This window comes from Tinamus guttatus, unplaced genomic scaffold (assembly GCF_059628265.1).
Source record: "Tinamus guttatus ecotype Peru unplaced genomic scaffold, ASM5962826v1 Tinamus_guttatus_pri_ptg000155l, whole genome shotgun sequence".
Classification (NCBI taxonomy): Eukaryota; Metazoa; Chordata; class Aves; order Tinamiformes; family Tinamidae; genus Tinamus; species Tinamus guttatus.
Window position 1 is genome coordinate 7,622,942 of NW_028288689.1, and position 17,311 is coordinate 7,640,252.

The following is a 17,311-nucleotide window of genomic DNA, read 5'->3' on the forward strand; positions in this document are numbered from 1 at the left end:
CGCCGTGCCCGGGGCTCATCCTGCCCTGCGGGCCCTGTCCCTTGTCCCCCGCTCGCAGCTCCTTTGGCTGCGGCGGGAGCGGAGCCGGCGGCCCGGGGCTTCCCCCTCCACCCGGGCGCTGCGCAGGGAACCGCCGCGCGGCCGGGGCGGCTGGCAAGGGGCGGGAGAAAGCTGGAAAAGCGCTGGGAAAGCGCAGGAAAATCCCAGGGAGCCGAAGCGGCCCCGAGCCGCGAGGGCGGCGGTTGCCGCGGAGGCGCCGCCGGGGGGCGCGCGGCGGCGGCGGAAGCGGAAGCGGCGCCGGGCGCGCGGCGGCGATGGCGGCGGCGGGGGGCTGAGGCGCGGGGCGGGGCCGGGCGCGGCCGTTGGGCAGCGCGGGCCGGCGGCGGCGGCGGCGGCGGCGCCATGGAGGGCGGCGCGGGCTCCGGCTCGGGCCGCGGCAAGAAGCGGGGCAAGGGTCCCGCGGCGCCCGAGGAGGCGGCGGCGGCGCAGGGAGACCCCAGCAAGTCCAAGAAATTCGTGAGTGGCGGCGCGGCCGGGGCGGGGGCGGGGGCGGCACCTGCCGCAGGTGCCGCGGGGGGCTCCCTCCGCGGCGGGAAGCGGCTCCGCGGCCGGGTTGGAGCGCGGGGACGGCGGGGGTCGCCCCCGCCGGCTCGGGGAAGCGCCGGGAGTGGCGGCGCTCGCGGGGACCGGCGCATCCCTGCGCGCCTGCGGCCCCGCTGCCCCTTCCCTCCCGCGCGGCCACCGGGAAAACGGAGCCGGGGGTCCCCCCCCGGTGCGGGGCTCGCGCCCACGCTCCGCTGCCCGGCGGGGAGCGCCCCGGGCGAGCGGGACGTTTCCGTGTCGCAAAGCGGCATCGCCCGCCCGCCGCCCACGCGGCTCCCGCGCGCCCGCGGACACGGAACCGCGGCCCTGCCCCGTGGATGCGGCGCTTTCCTGCCCCCCGTTACGGATCCGCGGTGGCCCCGCTGCCAGTTCACACAGCAGGGAGCTACTCTTGCTCCTTTTCTATAACTACACACACACACAAAGAAAAACACTTTTTTCTTTTTATTTTTTTGCTATTTGTGGTGAATTTGGTAGCTTTAACCCGATTATACAGCCTTGTGGTAGTGTTTCTGACAGCCTTAGCCAAACCAACCCGAAATACTCTCATTGCAGCAAGGAGGCACAAACGGGAATAGGGTGACAGGTTCCCGTCCCCTCGCTCCAAGGCCGGATTTTCAAAGTTGGTTAAGTACTTAAAGAGGCTAAAAGGAGAGCGCTGAGGTTCTGACGAGCCCCAACACCTCCGAAAACCTGCCCTTGCTGCTTTTGTTTTCCGGTTAACGGGAGTTTTGCCTATGTATTTGAACTCTTCAGTTGTAGAAACGTCAGCGGACCCGCTCGGGTTTGTTGACTGCGAGTGACCTGCTCCAAATTCAGCAGCTAATCTCCTCTATCTGCTGGCCAAGCAGAAATCCACAGTAATTACCGCACAAGGTTTTTCCATGTGCTGGGAAGCAGAGCTACCCCGAGCTGGGAAATACGACAAAAGCAGCGCTCGCTGCGAGCCTGAAATTCGTGTGAGCACCTGATGCCCTAGATGACGTTGGGGTGTATTTATAAACCTTGCTTTAGCCTCAAAAGTTATTTCTTCCTTCACCTTCGTCTCTCACCCACTGCACAGTTTTGGATATGAATTTGGTCTTCCCCGGTGTGACATTTTTGGTGGTTGATGGCTATAAATACGATGCTATCGATCCCCGTTGTTTTCTTATTTGCAAACTTAGGCTCTCTAACGTGGTCCACGCGTGTAGGTCATCGCCTCTCTTCACCAGATCGTGCTTTGCCGCCGCCTCTCCCGGAGCTGCCGGTGCTCCCGGGCTTGTGGGCAAGCCTTGCTGCCTTCCCGACGGCCGGAGCCCGACCCACCCTTCCTGTCCCGGTGACTAAGGCGCTCCGTGCTCATTTCCCATTTCTTCATCGCCTTGGCCGCCGCCTCGGTCCTGCCGTCGCGTCGCTCCGTCCGAAATGCGGCTCCTGCGGCTGTAAGGAGACAGCAGAGACTGTGAAAACTCCATCGGGGCTATTTGTGTGCATCAGCTGCAGCTTCCTAAACGGCACTTACTGAAAAATACCTGTGTGACAGTAGAAAGCAGTGAAAACAGTTCTCTTCAGAGTGCCAGCATAAACTTGCCCATCTCTTTTCCTTCACCTTCAGGATCTGGCTCGGTTCTGTCTTGCATCTGGTTTTGTTCCTTGTCATAACCTATTTCGCTGCATTAGGAAGGCCGGTTTCTTCCTTCTTTTCTCTGTTTTTCTTCCTCTTGAGGGAGACCGATTTCCTCCTCCCTTCCCTTGTTTTTCTTCCCCCAAACCTGTTTTCTGTAACAGGTCTTAATGGAAATGCTTTTTAATGCTGTTATCCTGTTGTTCTGCTCAGCCTTTTCCCTAGCTCTCCGTAGCTGGGCTTTTTGAGGCGTTTTTGGCAGCTCCGATGCCTTCTCGCTGGCTCTGTTGTGCTGGGGTGAAGAGGAGGGGGCGCCGCGTGCGCCCGTTTCCCCCCGCAGCCTCGGGGCTCTCGGTGAGGAAACTACCTGAAAATGCCCCAAATGTTTAGCCCGATATTACAGGGAGGAAACTCGGGTAGAGCTAAGCGTCTCTGCCGGAGCTTCCCTGATGCATTTCTAGATTGAGAAACGTTAACTCTGAAGTCTCATGCTGGTTATAACTCTTTTTCACTCATTTAGTGCAGGTTAACATGAGAAATTTCTTGTTCTCTTGCTTTTTGTTTCTACTGCTACTTTAGGAGTTTATGCAGACAGCTGGCATAAAATACAGTGCTAGGACTTATCCTTCTGTTACGTCTTATACGGGAATTATCTTCGTATGCATCAGGTTGGTTGGTTGTGGATGGAAGCTGAAATCTGAGCTGAGCGTTCAGCAGCCCAAGTTAGAAAACTGTAAACTTAGATCTTCAAGAGCCTCAAAATAAAAGGTGTTAAGTCCTTGGGTTAACTCATTTATCCCATGATCCTGCATCATGTCCCCACCTCTCTGCATGTCAAAAGCCAGAGCAGGATTTGCTTGTCCTGAGGCATTTATCCCGTGATCCAGAATGACATCCCCACCCCTTTGCATGTCAAAAATCAGAAGGGATCCATTTGCCCGACGTCCTGTAACACCCGATTTATTGTTTGAAAATCTGCTCTCCTGTCAACATCATTTTGGTTTTTATTGATTTATGAATATGCAGTATTTGAAGTTACTTGGCTGTTGGCGCTCTCTTATTTTTACATTTTGCTCAGGTCAGGCTTCTCGCTTGGAGTCGGAGGCTCTTCAGGAGCTTCCTTCTTCCTCGGAAAGTTTGGAGCGGGTGACAAGGTACCCGACCAGCTCAGTGTGGACTAAACAGGACCTCGGTTATAGGTTTGTGGTTTCTTTGGGCTTATGGGCAGACTCATAGCCCTGTAGGTGTTTGGCTTCTGGTGCCTTTCAAGCTGCTTTTGCAGCTGATGATTTTTCAACCCCCCTCCTCTTTAAGGAAGGAAAAAGCGTTAAGCTCTAATCTCCTCCTTTGGCCTGTTGATTAGTGAGAAAAGGAGAAGCCATCAGGCTCCGATGAGATCATTTAAGAGCTCTTTTCCTCCTAGTTAGGAGGACAAGTTTGGGCTGGGCACAAGGGGCAGCCGGGCCCTGCTGGCCCTTTCTGCACGATGGTGACTGTTACTGATTCCCTAATATGAGACCATGAAGTCTCTCTTCCAGTTCCCCAAACTGTCGCATTGGGCAGCAGTTAATAATTAAAGAGCAAATTTTCCTAACAGCACCCAGAAACTAATTATGCTGCTTGTTTTCCCTCACACCCAGGGGCCTCGAAGCGACCCGTGACTGCTGCCCTTGGTCGTGTTTTTGTCTCGTCGCAGCCCCATGCGGGTCGCAAGGCGAGTTCCCCGCTCCTTATTTCTCTTTACTTTTGGAACAGAGAGATTAAAACAAACAAACAAAAAAACAAACACAGGTGCTTGCAGCCCTGTTAGACGGCGCCTGCAATAAGGGAAGGTGCGTTTTAAACATGCCCTTGGCTGTTACGTGTTTAAAATGCCCCTTTCCCTAGTGCAGGCCCGTGACTAAGGCCTGATCCAAGGGAAGCTCCTTCCCCGGCCGCCCGGGGACTTTGCTCCACTCCTCGCAGCCCTTGTTCTTCCTGCCCATCCCTCCCTTTTCCCTGTGTTCGGCAGCAGGATCCCCCTTGAAGGCTTCTCTAACTCAGCTCGGACTTAGCATGAAACCTCGTGTTCCTCCTTGGTGCCCCTGGGGTTTAGGAGGGTTTTTTGCTGTTTGCTTTTCGCTTCCCTCACTCTTTGCAGCTTTCTGCAGCTCTTCAGATTCCTGTCGGTAAAACAGGTAGCATTTTGGGGACCAAAGTAAGTGTCTGACTACCTCCCCAGGCCCTCGCCAGCGCTGTATCCGTGAGAGTTGAGAAGGGTGGATGAGCCATTACCTGGACAAGTGAAAAGAGCCACATTTAATCTATGCTTCTCAAGGCAGGTCCAAGGACACTGCTATATCCATATACTGCCCAGAGAAGCATCGGCAGGAGAAGAGGGATGAAATCCCTGCAAAGGCCACAGTGTCTCTGCAGAGCTGGAGCCATCAGTTACTGGTGGTGCTGGCGCATTAGGACTTGCAACCAGTAAAGCCCAACACAGGGCAGAAACATGTAGAGGTTTCTCCTACAGGTGATTCAATACGGGCCTTGAGCACTCGCTGAGTCTGAATCATGAAAAGCCTCATGTGTAACAAGTAATGAGATGTTCAAGGGGTCTTGGGGAACGGGAGCCTGAAGAGCGGGTGGCCTGCGCGCCGCGTGGGGGTTTGCGGCTGTTCCGGCCGCTTCGGCAGCCGGGTTCGTTTGCTTCCTGCACTTGAAACCACAAGAAGCAGCGAGTGTCTGTTTGAGTCAGATACGCCGGAGCGGGGGGGAAGCAGCGCTTGCCTCTTCTTGCCAGGCTGAGTTGGGAGAAGGGGACGGATGAGATGGGATGTGACCGGAGGCAGGCAGGAAAATGAGGGCTCTGCGTGAGAGCAGCAGTGCTGATAACCTGGCGCCCTCATCGCGCTCCTTGGCAACGTTCTAAAGGCAGAGCCGGACCCGGGCCGTGGCGCTGCCGGGGCCGCTGCTCCGGTCTCGCTCCAGCACTGGCTCTGCTTCAAGGCCCAGGTGCCCTTCGCAGCAGAAGGAGCAACGTGGCTGTGAACTTAATCACGCAGGAGGTTGGGGCACTAATGCAGCACGTTTGGGAGGTTTCTCGTTCATAAATAGCAATGTTTTGGGGCTCATTGGAATTTGATACCCTTTGAAACTACTCCATGCGCTATCTGGGAAAAGAATGGAAAAATTTCCCTCTGCTTTGGCAGATGCAGCCTCCGCTTTCCGTTTCCTCACTGCTCGCATTGGTACCTGCAGCTGCTGCTGCTTCCTCCCCTGGGCCCGTCCCTCGCAGGGCTGAACCCCGGAGCACTGGGGCTGCGGAGCACAAACTGGTGCCACTTTTGGGTAGGAGGTCAGCAGGGCTCCTTGGATGGAGGAGTCACTGGTGACTGTGTGGCTGCTGCTGGAGGAGCTTCCGCTTCGCCTGGTGCCTCCGGAGATGCAGGAGCGGAGCTGCTGGGACATCGGGCCACGAGGTTTGGGCAGCCCGAAGCTGCCCAAGGAGGAAGGGAGAAGGATAAGCCAAACCTACCCAAAACGGCTCTGCTGGGTGTGGGGAGTATTGTGGAGAATATTGGGTATTCTCAATACCCGATGCTCTCGGGTAGAGACAGAAGTTAGTAGTGGAGCTAATAGTCTAATTTCACAGGAAAGGCAGTTGCGTTGTGTTGCAAACCGCAGTGTTGCTGTAACAGCTGCCCTGCCTCCTGCGAGGCTGCAGCATCCGCTCACATTAATCTGAAGGCTTTTCATTTTCACAAGGGTTAGTCTGCAAGCTTCCAAATGCTGAAAGCTCAGTCTCATAATGATTAAATTTTATTAGGCAGTGAGAAAAAAAGAAAAATCTCATCTCTCCCAGCCTGGAGCTAGTTGCTTTTTAAAGGCCCCCGTGTTACCGTTTGCCTTTTCAGCCCCTTTTCCATCACCCCGTCTGTTTGCTCTCTAGCCCCCAGCTCCTCTCGCCAGGACTTCCTTTTCCTTCTTCCCTGGAATTTCTCGCCCAGACGCATTGTGCTTTGGAGGAGTTACTACACGTGGGTTGTTCAGGAGCCTCGGTGGACGTGGGGGCTTGGCTGGTTGGATGAAGGGGGGCCGAAGTGGGGGAGGAAAACGCCGCGATGGGGAAGCCCCGAGAAGAGGCCGGGTCGTGGAGCAGCTCGGCGTGAGCTGGTGCCAGTGACGTCCCCTTCCTGTCCCGTCCCCGCTGCTCTTGGCGGCGCGGTGCGAAGCAGCAGTGCTGTTGTGTTCCCATAGTGACGAGTAAACAGCAGCCCTAAGTCACCGGGACGGGATGTTTCCTCCTCGCTTCGCAGAGCAACGCCCGTGTGAGCAGCTCTGCGGCCAGCGCCGCTGAAACGAGGCGGGTTCAGCTGAGGCTGGAGAGGTGACGGGCTGCTGCTTTCCCAAAAACGGGAGTTTTTCCTACCAGGGAGCTGCAGGTGTCCATACGTGCTGTCGCGGACAGCTGTTGCCTGAAGGTCCGTGTGTTCCTTGTATGGTCACTTGGAGGAATCCTGTCCCCAGAGGAGCCAACTCGAGTGCCTTGAGGTGCCACCTCAGAGGTGTTTTGGTAGCGCAAAAAAGCAAGGTGTAGCTCTGCTCTAGACAGACACGAGCCACCCCTTTGGGAAATGCTCAGGGGACCTGCGCCAAGCCCGGCGGTGCCACCTCCTGCGGAGTGGCTTAATTTCTTCCCTCTTAGCAGCTGATGCATCTGATAGCTGCAGCAACGCCCTTCTGCAGGGGGCTGCGATGCCGCTGAAGAACTTCAGCAGCAAAATAGCGCAGGCGTCCTCGGAGCAAGGTAACCGAGACACGTACTTGGCACTCGGAGCGCTCTGCGTGCGTCGCTACCTGGCAGCCTCCCCGGGGTGCTGCTGCTGAATAACGTGACCTTCAGGCCCTTCGGTTCCAGCGTCAGGATTTATAATTTGGGCTCGGGTCATTCCAGCACTGACGCTGTCAGCACGCGTCGCTGCGGAGCAGGTGATCTCAGAGCTGCCTCCACCACCAGCAGATCTGTTCCAGGATTCCTACTGTGGAAGGATGGCCCCATGAGCTTCCCTGGCCACGAGACCGGTGTCACTCGCCCCTTGAGCAGGAACTCTGGTCCCAAACGTACGTGCCCTGTCACCCCCGAAGGATTTGCACACTTCATACCCTAACAGGTTGCCAAATCAGCCCTCCCTGTGCTCTGCAGGTCTTGGTGAGATGACTACCCATATTCTCCCTATGGCTTCACTCTTCATCATTTGAAGGCTTCAAGACGTGCATTACTTCCTAAAAATGAGGTGTCAGGATGGATTTCTGGTCCTGCCTGGTGTTCTTCCCTAGTCTGCTAATAGATTTTAATTCCAGTTTTCATTGTGCTGACTCCTAACAAGCCTCCATCATGTCAAGCTTCTTTCTTTTCCAGTCCTTTCTGCAGGTTGAGTGACCCTAGAGAGGTTATTGCAACAGAGGGTGATGTTTCCACACAGCTAATCAAAACAACACCCACGCCTTGCTCACTGTCTTCTGTTGCTTTTGATTATCCAAAAAAAAAAAAAAAAAAAGATGTCATTCAATACCTGGCTGGAAGTTATTCACTGAGTCAAGTTTAAAACCTTAATGCTTCAATAAAACCCCTGTCCGTAGTGCCTGGGACAGGTTGCATGAAGTGCTGCCTGCAGGAAGGACGTCTGGGGTTTGCATCCAGGAGTTAGACGCCCAGGAAGGACAGTCCACACTCCTGGCTGCCAGCCCTCGGTCTAGTGGAATGTCCTGTAGGAAGCAGTGTGTGTTTAAGGGGAAGGTAAGTCACGGGCACGTTGTGCCCCGGTCGCTGCTTTCCTGGGGGAGGTTTATAGCCTTTCCAGCAGGTTGTGAGCGGGGTGTTCTGCTGTGCTTCACCGCTGTGAATAATGTGTAGCCAGAAACGCTTCCCCGAGGGCCTCGTGGAGGAAGAGCCTCCGGGAACGGTTCTGGTGCTGCGGGAGCCAGAGCTGCTCAACCTGGGCGGCTTCAGAGCCACGGAGAACAGCAAAGAGGTCGCAGAGCCACTTCAGTTCCCTAGGAACTGTGTGTGTAGTCCAAATCCATGTGATTCTCCACACCAATTCAGCATGGCAGAACTTTGTGTGGACAAAGATGGGTGCAGTCAACGTACTGCAGGAGCAAGTATTAAAACTGGGCAGACAGTGTATCCCAAGAAAGCAAAAATTGCCTTTAGATAGTTCTAAATATCAAGGTGTCTTCCTCTTTCCCTTCTTGGGCTCCAAAGGGAGAGGTATTTGCCATGATGGAGACTCAACCAAGGGCCATGATATGGCTCCTCTTTTTTGTCCTTTGTGAAGCCCTAAGTCCTTAGGATAACTTTGTTGCTGTGGTGTTTCCAACTCTGCCCCTAGCTTTTCCTTTAGTATTTGGTATTTACTTCATTTGCCTTCCTAGTGTTTTGTAAACGCTTTCCATTCGCAGCTCTGAGTAGCCCCTTTACTGTTTTTTTTTTTTTTAATGGCATATGAACTGTGTTTCTTTCTTCCAAAAACCCATAAATAGCTTTGGGGGTTGTCTTGGGAGCAGGAGAAATAGGGGGACTCCTTAGACTGCAGAAGAGAATGACAGAAGAAACACTTGAATGTCTTTTTTTTTTTTTTTATAAGGATAAAAGTCTTCAACACTTTTGTTTTGCCTTCTGGAGTGATACCTAGTTAAACAAGTGGTTCCTCCAGCAAGAGGAGGAGGAAACAGCTTCCAATGTCACTGACTTCAGTCAATGGACTGACTTCTAACCGTTCGAAAGAGCTAACCTGGTTATACAGAAAACTGTTCTGTTAAAAGCCATTTCTGTGTGTGTGTCACTACTGGGCAGCACATTTAACTTCCAGGGCTTCCTCTTATATATAAATACATTTTATTTATTGTTTTCCCAGGGCTGTGCCTCTGAAAAACCTTTAGGAGAATCTGCTCTTGCCCTTGGAGGAAGGGCATGATGAAATACCTGCGTGTTTTCGGTGCTCTCTAGAACTGTTTGTTTTTGTGTGGCTTCTGGCCAGAGGTTGAGTGTTGAAGCTCGGTATTTGCTAAGGTTTGGGCCCCACTTGCTGCCACAGAAGAGGCCGCTTCTGGCTCGCGGGGTCCTTGTGTCGTGGTCCCAGACTCGGCTTTGTGGCTTAGCACCAAAGTGACTTCAGACGGCGCGCGGAGCCGTTGTCGCTCCTGAGGAGGAGCACTCTGATATCCTGGGTGTTTTAGGGGAGCGATCGAGCAGTGTCTGGGTGGGAATGTAGGACGGCTCGTGAGGAAGTGCAGATGTCACCTCCCAGATACTCTGTGCAGACGTTCAGCCTGGAGTTGAAAAAGCCATTTGGCTACAGGAAATCCCCCAAGGTGAAACACAGCCTTTAATTTTGATAGAAATCCCTGTTTCTTGTGTTAAAATGAGGAAGTTTGAGCAATGTGGCTGCTTTTCCTGAATCTCCAGGGGGATTCTTTGCTGGTACAGCCTTGGCAGCACCTGGGAGGCAGGAGCAAGTAGCCATGGATGGAGGGTGATGGAAGCGTCTGCGGAGGCTGATGTTACTGCAAAGAGTGAAACTTCGGTGGGAATCCACCGAGCTGCCTCGGAGAGCTGATCCAGCCAACAGGAGAGGTCCCGGGACAGCCCCGACTTCTTCCCCTCGGCTCCTGTCAGCAGCAAAGAAATCAGTGGGAATCAAAAGTCGGTTTGTTGCTACGTGCAAGGAGCGAGGCGGTTGCTCTGGAACTGTTTGTCTCAAAGACCCAAACGCAACGATTTCGAAAATCCACTTGAATTTCCAGGAGAGCTGGGAGATTAGGAGGAGAGATCAGGAGGGAGGAAAGTATGTGCTTACTCCAAGAGAGATACAGAAAATAAACATCCAACACCACCGTGCTGTGTCTAGGCTGCTCAAAGGTTGACCAGGGCTGTGGTGCAGCCTGTGCCTCGCAGGTGAACATTTTGCAGCAGCCTCTGGTTGTTCTTTGTACCTTTCCCTCACAACCCTCCCCAAATTTGAGTGCAGGAACTGCCTTCTTTTGTTAAAATAATCACCGGTTGCAGTAAATACTGCGTGTTTTTGCATAGATGTGGGACCGAGCAGAAGGTCGACGTGATCCTGTGGCGCTCTCAACCCAGCAGATCTTTCCTGTTGCTGAGTCAGAGGAATTTCCAGGGCTTGATACCTAGCGAGGAGCTATGGAGATGGGCCAGTTTTTCTGGTCCGGCACCGCGCAGCAGCCGGGCTGCACCGTCCGCATGCACCGACCCGACCTTGCCATACCCGGACTTGGAAACGTCGGGTGGGAAGCGGTGCAGGCCGGAGGGGGCTTTGGGGGCTGTGCTTATCCATGAGGTTTCTTCCTTGGGCTCGGGAGCTTCATAGGCAGAATCCTCCCCCTGAAGCTCCTCCACCTCCGCGGTGCTCTGCGCTCTGCATCCCCTGCTCCTGCACCGCCGCGGCGCGCGATTGCCTTTCTCCCCTGCCCGTGTCTCTACCACGGCACAGCAGTGCCGGGAAGAGCTCTGCCTGGGGTAATGGCTGTGTGGGAGGACCCTGAGCAGGCACTGCCGGGAAGGATTTGTCTTGCAAGGTCCAAATGCTGCCCACACTGAAGTAGGAGGCACTGGAGTATGATTGGGAGAGGGAAGAAGGGAGAAGTGGGAGGTTAATAGCTGAAAATTAAATCCCGGATTTTTTTTTTCCCCCTCTTGCTGCAATGGTATTTGCATCTGGATTCCCTCTTTTTCTGGGGCTAAATGTCCCTTTCTAAAGATCATCTGAGTGTCTCAGGTGAGATGAGCTGCAGCAGCAGGGCAGACTGAAAGCGCCTTCTGCGTCCTCGAGTCGCTGGTGCTTCTTCCCCTCCAATCCTACCCGTATTGACTGAGCTCCCAGGGCTCCTGCCTCACAGGTTATGCATGGGAGAAACCTCCCGACATGGGTGTTTTCCTCAAGGTGCAAAGAAGGATCAGGAAGGTGACGGGGGAGCCCCCGTGGTGGTGGCACGTGGGAAGAGGTGGCCTGTGTTCGCCTTGGAGGCTTCGTGTTTGCCTTTCTGGTTCCCTTCCTCTCTGCAGCCTCCTGCCTGCGCTGGGTCCCTCAGCCTGAAAAGCAAAGGGCGGTTGCAGGAGTTGCTTCTCCTGCAGGTGCCCCCGGGGCCGTTGCTGTCTTGGGAGAGCATTCCCTGCCCGGGATGGCAGCGTCCCTTGGCGTCCTCGCTTCGCTAGCAAAGCGCGAGCTGCCGTGTTCCTGCTGGCTTAGAGCGTCGGCCGTTTGCTCCAGCGCGAGCTGCTTAATATCCTCCGTGGAAGGGGGCTAATGCTTCCCCCGGGGACATGGAAATCTCCCCTGAATGGCGCTCTGTTCACTAATTGGGGAATTCTGCAAGAGCCGGGAGCTGGAGCCGGTCCTCGTGTCCGCGTCCTCGGCTGCCCTTTCGCGGGTGCCCGTGGGAGCGGGCGGCTGCTCCGAGCAGGTCCGTGAGCGGCGGGATTGAAGCTGCCCAAGCCATTCCCATGGTGCATGATGAGCAAGATCGCACTGATGTACCCGGGTGCTCCTTGCGCCCGTGCAAAGTGTCGGGCATTTTGGATTTTCCTCTTTGCTCCAGCTCCTAAAAGCCGAGTGCATTTTTGGTTTGTTGTTTTAAACTAGGACTCAACATGCCTCTGATTTGGAAGCCTGAGCAAAAGAGCAGAAAGCTGAGGCAGGTCTAGAAAAGTGGAAGGGAGATGAGCAGAAAAGTATCGTGGCCAAAAATGTCTTTGGATTTTGGTCTGCTCGAAATATATTTTTTTTTTGTACCGTTCTGCAAACTTAACTTTTAATTAGTGGTTGGTAGTAGTGACTGGAGGGAGGAGGAGAGAAGGGCTCGCAGAGGATCTGCAGCGCCTCATGCTGCATTAATCCATGCACTAAAGGATCCCTCCTCCTCCTCCCCACGTCTTCCCATGCTGCTCCTCTGGAGTCGAAAGGGATGACTCAGGCCGAGCACTTGCCAATGGTGCAGCTGTAACTTTCTGTTCTTAATTTCCTAATTCCCCTTAGGCCGCGGATCAGGAAAACCAGGGACACGACTCTTCTCTTAAGAACGTACGTTAGGGCTCGCAGGGAAGCAACGCAAGCAGCGGGTGCTGAGGACAGCCCCGAGTCACAATCCGTGGAAAAGGAGCTGCTCGTGCCTGCCTCAGCGTGCTGGGATGCAGGGGCTTGACGGTCTCGTGGATGGGCGTTTCGGGGAGGATGAGACACAGGGAGCTGCTCATCTGCCTTCCTAGGGATGAGACATCAGGCCGCCCCAGTTGGGCTTCTGCTGTGTGGGAAAAATCAGCTTTTCATCCTAATTAGTTAGGACAAACTCATTTTAATACAGACTATCCTCCTTTGCTCATGGAAAATCAAAGTAGGCTGGTCCCCGCATGGATCCGTTCCAGGTAATTTTGTAATCGTGAACTACTTTTATCACTGAGACTTTTCCTTATTTAGCTTTTTGCTTCAAACTTCATTCCTTGTTTCCTGAAGTTGAATATCCCCTCCATGTCTGTGTAGCCATAATTACAATTTGAGTGAAAACTAATTTTGTTAAGGTATCTGTGGTGATTTGAGGAAAAAATCCTTTTTTTTTTCTCATGGAATTTGATCTGAAACCTTTCAAGCTGTTTCGAAAAGGGCAATATTTTGATTTGAATTGAAGCTACTGTGTCAGTCATTTCTTACTGATGGAAAGCTACTGTGTTTCTGTAAGGTTTTAAAGTTTTCTGTGGAAAGCCTCAAAATCTTTGTTGGAGAAACCATGTGAGCTGCCAAACTGCTGGGGCACTATGCAAATACACCCTCTTGGCACCACAGAGTTTATTACACAGTTCTTCATCAACTAGTCAAGAATGAGAATCTCTATCAAAGAAACCTGAGCAGCCTAGCTAAGAAGCACAAATGACATTTCAGATATAGAGCAAATTACTTTGTCCTGGCAAATAGTTCCATCTCCAAATAATATAATATAGCAGTGAGATATAATTGGAAGTGCAAAACACTTTGCTTCAACATGGGAATAGACACCCAGTCCATCTTGGAAGAGGGGCAGATTTTCTTGTATTTCTTTGTATCCAGGCTGGCAGTTGAGTTGCTACCTTAGGTGTTTAAGAGGTATTACCTCATGAAATGAGGTAGCCTCATATATATACCTCATATTACCTCATAGGTTGCTACCTCATTTCAACTTTTTGAGTAAGATAGATGATGTGGTGTTCTCTTGAAGCTGTGCAGTCTCCGTGCAAGGCCAACTTGAGCATCCTTGCATCGTGCTCAACGGATTGGGAGTGCAGCAACACTTTCAACATCCCAGCCACTTGCTTGGTTCCCTCACTGCATGATTGACTCTTCCCATCTTGACTTTCCCCTTGAAACTTAGGATTTTAACTTCACATTTCTCAAAGTAGCAGGATATGTCACATCACCTCTACTTCTACATCCTCACCTCGAACCTTTGGGTCTTTAGGACAGAATCACTTCAGGGGCCCTGCTGTGAGAATTTTGCTGGCCAAGTTTCTTTTTCGTTTCTCCCAAACACAGAAATACAGAGGGATTGTCTGAAAAACTTGGTTAGAGAGAAACATAGCCCCATTTATCTTCCAGAAGGTCTTGCAAAACTCAGGTTGAACTGTTATCATACTTTTAAAAAAATATTTTGTTTTTAAGTGCTCAAGTTACTCTGTTTGCCGCTGATATTTCCCCTGGGGGAGGAAGGCTGCGTGGAGCTCATGGCTCGTAACTGGCACGAGCGGCTCTGTATCCTCTTGTCCAAAACAGACAGATCCCATACACCCGTGGTCTAAACAAGCATTAATGTATCCTGATGTTCTTAAATTCCCTTCATTCCCACCTCCTGACCCTTCAGTCCCCCTGCTTGGCTGTGAGTCAGCAGTGAAACCTGAAGAGTTTTTAAAGAATGAGAAGAACAACAGAAGTTTTACATCCCCATAAATGACTTCTAAGGAAGGGGGCTTCCCCCATTTTTCTGAGTGCCCTTCAGGTGGCCACTTCTGTGGTGGACCTCAGTGCCCATCTAGGGTCGTTGGGATCCGGGGTTTCTCTCCTTGCATTGGATGGTGTGTGGGGTATGTGGATAATGTGGACGTATGGGTGGTATAGGGGTGAAATAATGGGCAAACACTTAAAATGTGCTGAGGGTTCCCTGTCCCGATTCCTACATTTTCCTGACATTTGACATTTTTGTCTAATCCCCTAAGTGGAGCTCGCAGGAGCCGCCCTGGGGTGGAGGGTAGGGGATGGCTTTTGGTTGCTTCCAGGCTCTCTGTGGGGCTCTTCAAGCTTCTCATATTTGGGTTGTGCATTTGAGGATATTTTATTGAAATGATAGTACTGACATTCTGACTTGTTTCCTCAGTAAATTAAAAAAAAAAGTAGCTGTAGAATTTCAGTGTATTTCAGGGCCCAGAGATAGCACCGGGTAAAGGGAACTTTGGTCCCTATTCGGTTGTGCAACCTTAAAAAAAAATCCCCTCTCAAAACCAAACAAAATACTCACAGAAACAATACAGACAAACATCCTTCTAATATCTGAACATTTCCGGGCATTTTTGGGGGCCTGGAGGCCTGCACCCCGCGATGGGTTGCCTGCCGCCCGCAGGGTCCGTGTGCCGGGAGGGCTCCCGCTCCTCACACGGGCACTGGATTCCCCTCAGAGAGGCCGACCTGCAGCTCCGTGCTCCCCTCACGCGGCTGCTGTCTGCCCTCTGCTGGAATTTTATCCGTAGGAAACACAGCGGCTTTTCGGAGCAGCGACGAGGGGAGCAGGGTGCACCCCGAGCAGAGCGCCTGGAGGGCGCCGGGGTTCGGCCGCGCTTGTGGCGACGCACCAAGTCGTGAGGGGAGCGCGTCGCCGCGACGCGTCTCCTGCCTCTGGGAAAGGTTCAGCCTCGTCTCTGGCTCAACGAGAGGCGGCTCAATCCACTGGGCTGAGCTTTAGTGTGGGACAAGCTTCCTGCCTGCCCTGAGGAGAGGGGCAGAGGTTCTTCATCTATCACTGTAACTGCTGTCACCGGCCTTGGTTCCCTGCAACGTTGACGTTGGAGGGACGTATGCCACATGGAGCAGCTCAGCGTTTCCGACCATTCTTTGGGCTAAGAGGATGGGGAAAATCACTGTGTTTACGCATCACTGTGTGCTCTTCCCCACTGCACACTTGTCCTGTCTTGTGTCTGAAATGTTTCGTGTCACTGATGTGTTTTTTCCCCTCTCTCCCCCCTTGTCTCGCAGACGTTGAAGCGGCTCATGGCAGATGAAGTAAGGATGGTGGTGTCTTTTGGTTTTGCTCCCTGCATGCGTTTGCTTCTGCTCGTTGTTTTCTTAGCGGTCTTAGCGCTAGCATGAACCGAACATTTGGCTCTGTGAAAAGGTTTGGATTTGGCCAGGATTTGGCCTTTTCCAAAGGAGATGCTGAACTTACATCCTCTCTAACCTACGATTTCCAAAGCTTCCTTACTAACACGCAGTAGGTTGTGGACTCTTGAAGTGTGGAGTTAAGCTTTCTCCACCGCTGCTAACCCACTGCAGGAGTGCAGGCGGGATCCTGGTGTGACGCTGGGGACAACATGTAGGTCATGAGCAATTGCTGATTTATGTATTTTTTGCTTTCTTTCTCACACCAGTTGGAGCGTTTCACTAGTATCAGGAAGAAGGAAAAGGAAAAGCCCAATGCGGCTAATAGGAATTCCTCTGCCTATTTGGAGATCCCTACTTCAGAACGGACACTTCAGGAAATACCAGATGAGGATGTGCTGGCACTTTTTGAGCAGATGCTGGTAAGCTAACGTTATGTTTTCTCTCTCCAGTTGCAGAATCTAGACTCGAATACCAGAGGTACTTAGGGGTAGATTTATTTAAGCACAGAAGGCACAAGATGATGTGGCTCTGCCTCCTGGGCCATGTGAGGGATCAGGCTTTGCGTGAGCACCATGTAGCAGTGCTCCTTCATGGTTGCTTTCTAAGGGAAGCAGTAGTAACTTTGCAGACCTCAATTTAATAACTGCTGAAGTTGACCACCCAACATACAGCACCTTCAGTCACAAGTTAAGAGTTTCCTACTCATCTACAGCCCCTAGGACTTGGGGCTGTCCTCTGCCTTCCTATAAGGTCAGCAGTCCTGCTGAAATCTGGGCACTGATACCTGCTTTGGGGAAGCAGATGAAGGTTGCTCTTGTCCTTCTCCCACACACTCACTTTTCTGGGGAAGGTCAGAAGGTAAGTGCAGGTTTTCCTTGCTCCTGACGTGCATATTTGTTTTGTCTTGGCAAAAGTGGAAGAATTCTGCCATGCTTTGGTATTAGACTGTGCTGTAGAAGGTAAATGATGCTTTGTTGGCTGAATGCTGCTCCAAGAGCAAGGGCATTTGAAAACTTGTAATTTTTTTTCTTCAATAGCTCGATATGAACCTAAATGAGGAGAAACAACAGCCTCTGAGAGAGAAAGACATCCTGATCAAGAGGGAGATGGTGTCCCAGTATCTGCACACATCTCAGGCTGTGAGTACTTCCATCCCTTAATGATGTTCTGAAATTATCTGGGGGAGCTGCTGTAGGCTCAGAAGTGGCTCCAAGACAAAAACTCCAGCCTGGCTTTTAAATAACATTTTCAAAATTTTCTTAAGATAAAACAAGACATAAAGCACAGTCCCCTGGAATAAGTCAAAAGAAATGTATCTAGACCACATAAAACCTTAGTGTCTCTAGTATATAGCTCCACAATTACTTATTTAGTTGTCCTTGGAGGAAGTTTTTAGTGAAGTGATTTGTCATGCAGTAATTAAGCTACTATTAAATTGTAATAAAGACTCATCTGTCCTGTATTTTATGTCATTTGGTCAACTTCCATAGCTGGATTTCCTGGAACAGAGGGAACCAAAGTATTCTGTAGCTAGTAATGACATCTTTTCTTCTAATAAAACTTTTAAGGAGCTCCTGCAAATGCTTCTTAAAAAAAAATCACATAGTTCTTAATACCTTGATGCATTATGAATGTGGTTTTTGATATCTTTTTTTGATATTATGATATGTTCAAAAGTTTTCTTTGCAAAAGAAAAAAAAATAGTGGA

General features: G+C 51.9%; 1 protein-coding gene across 1 annotated transcript in view; it reads left to right on the forward strand.

The window, feature by feature from the left end:
• Window positions 1-466: 466 nt before the first annotated feature.
• The window catches only part of DIAPH1 (diaphanous related formin 1), a 41,971-nt gene continuing 25,126 nt past the window's right edge, over window positions 467-17,311 (forward strand). Inside the window, exons 1-3 of the mRNA XM_088522677.1 lie at window positions 467-516; window positions 15,870-16,022; window positions 16,641-16,742. Coding sequence (XP_088378803.1) covers window positions 16,017-16,022; window positions 16,641-16,742 — 108 coding nt within the window. The 5' untranslated portion in view covers window positions 467-516; window positions 15,870-16,016. The remainder of the gene's footprint in view (window positions 517-15,869; window positions 16,023-16,640; window positions 16,743-17,311) is intronic.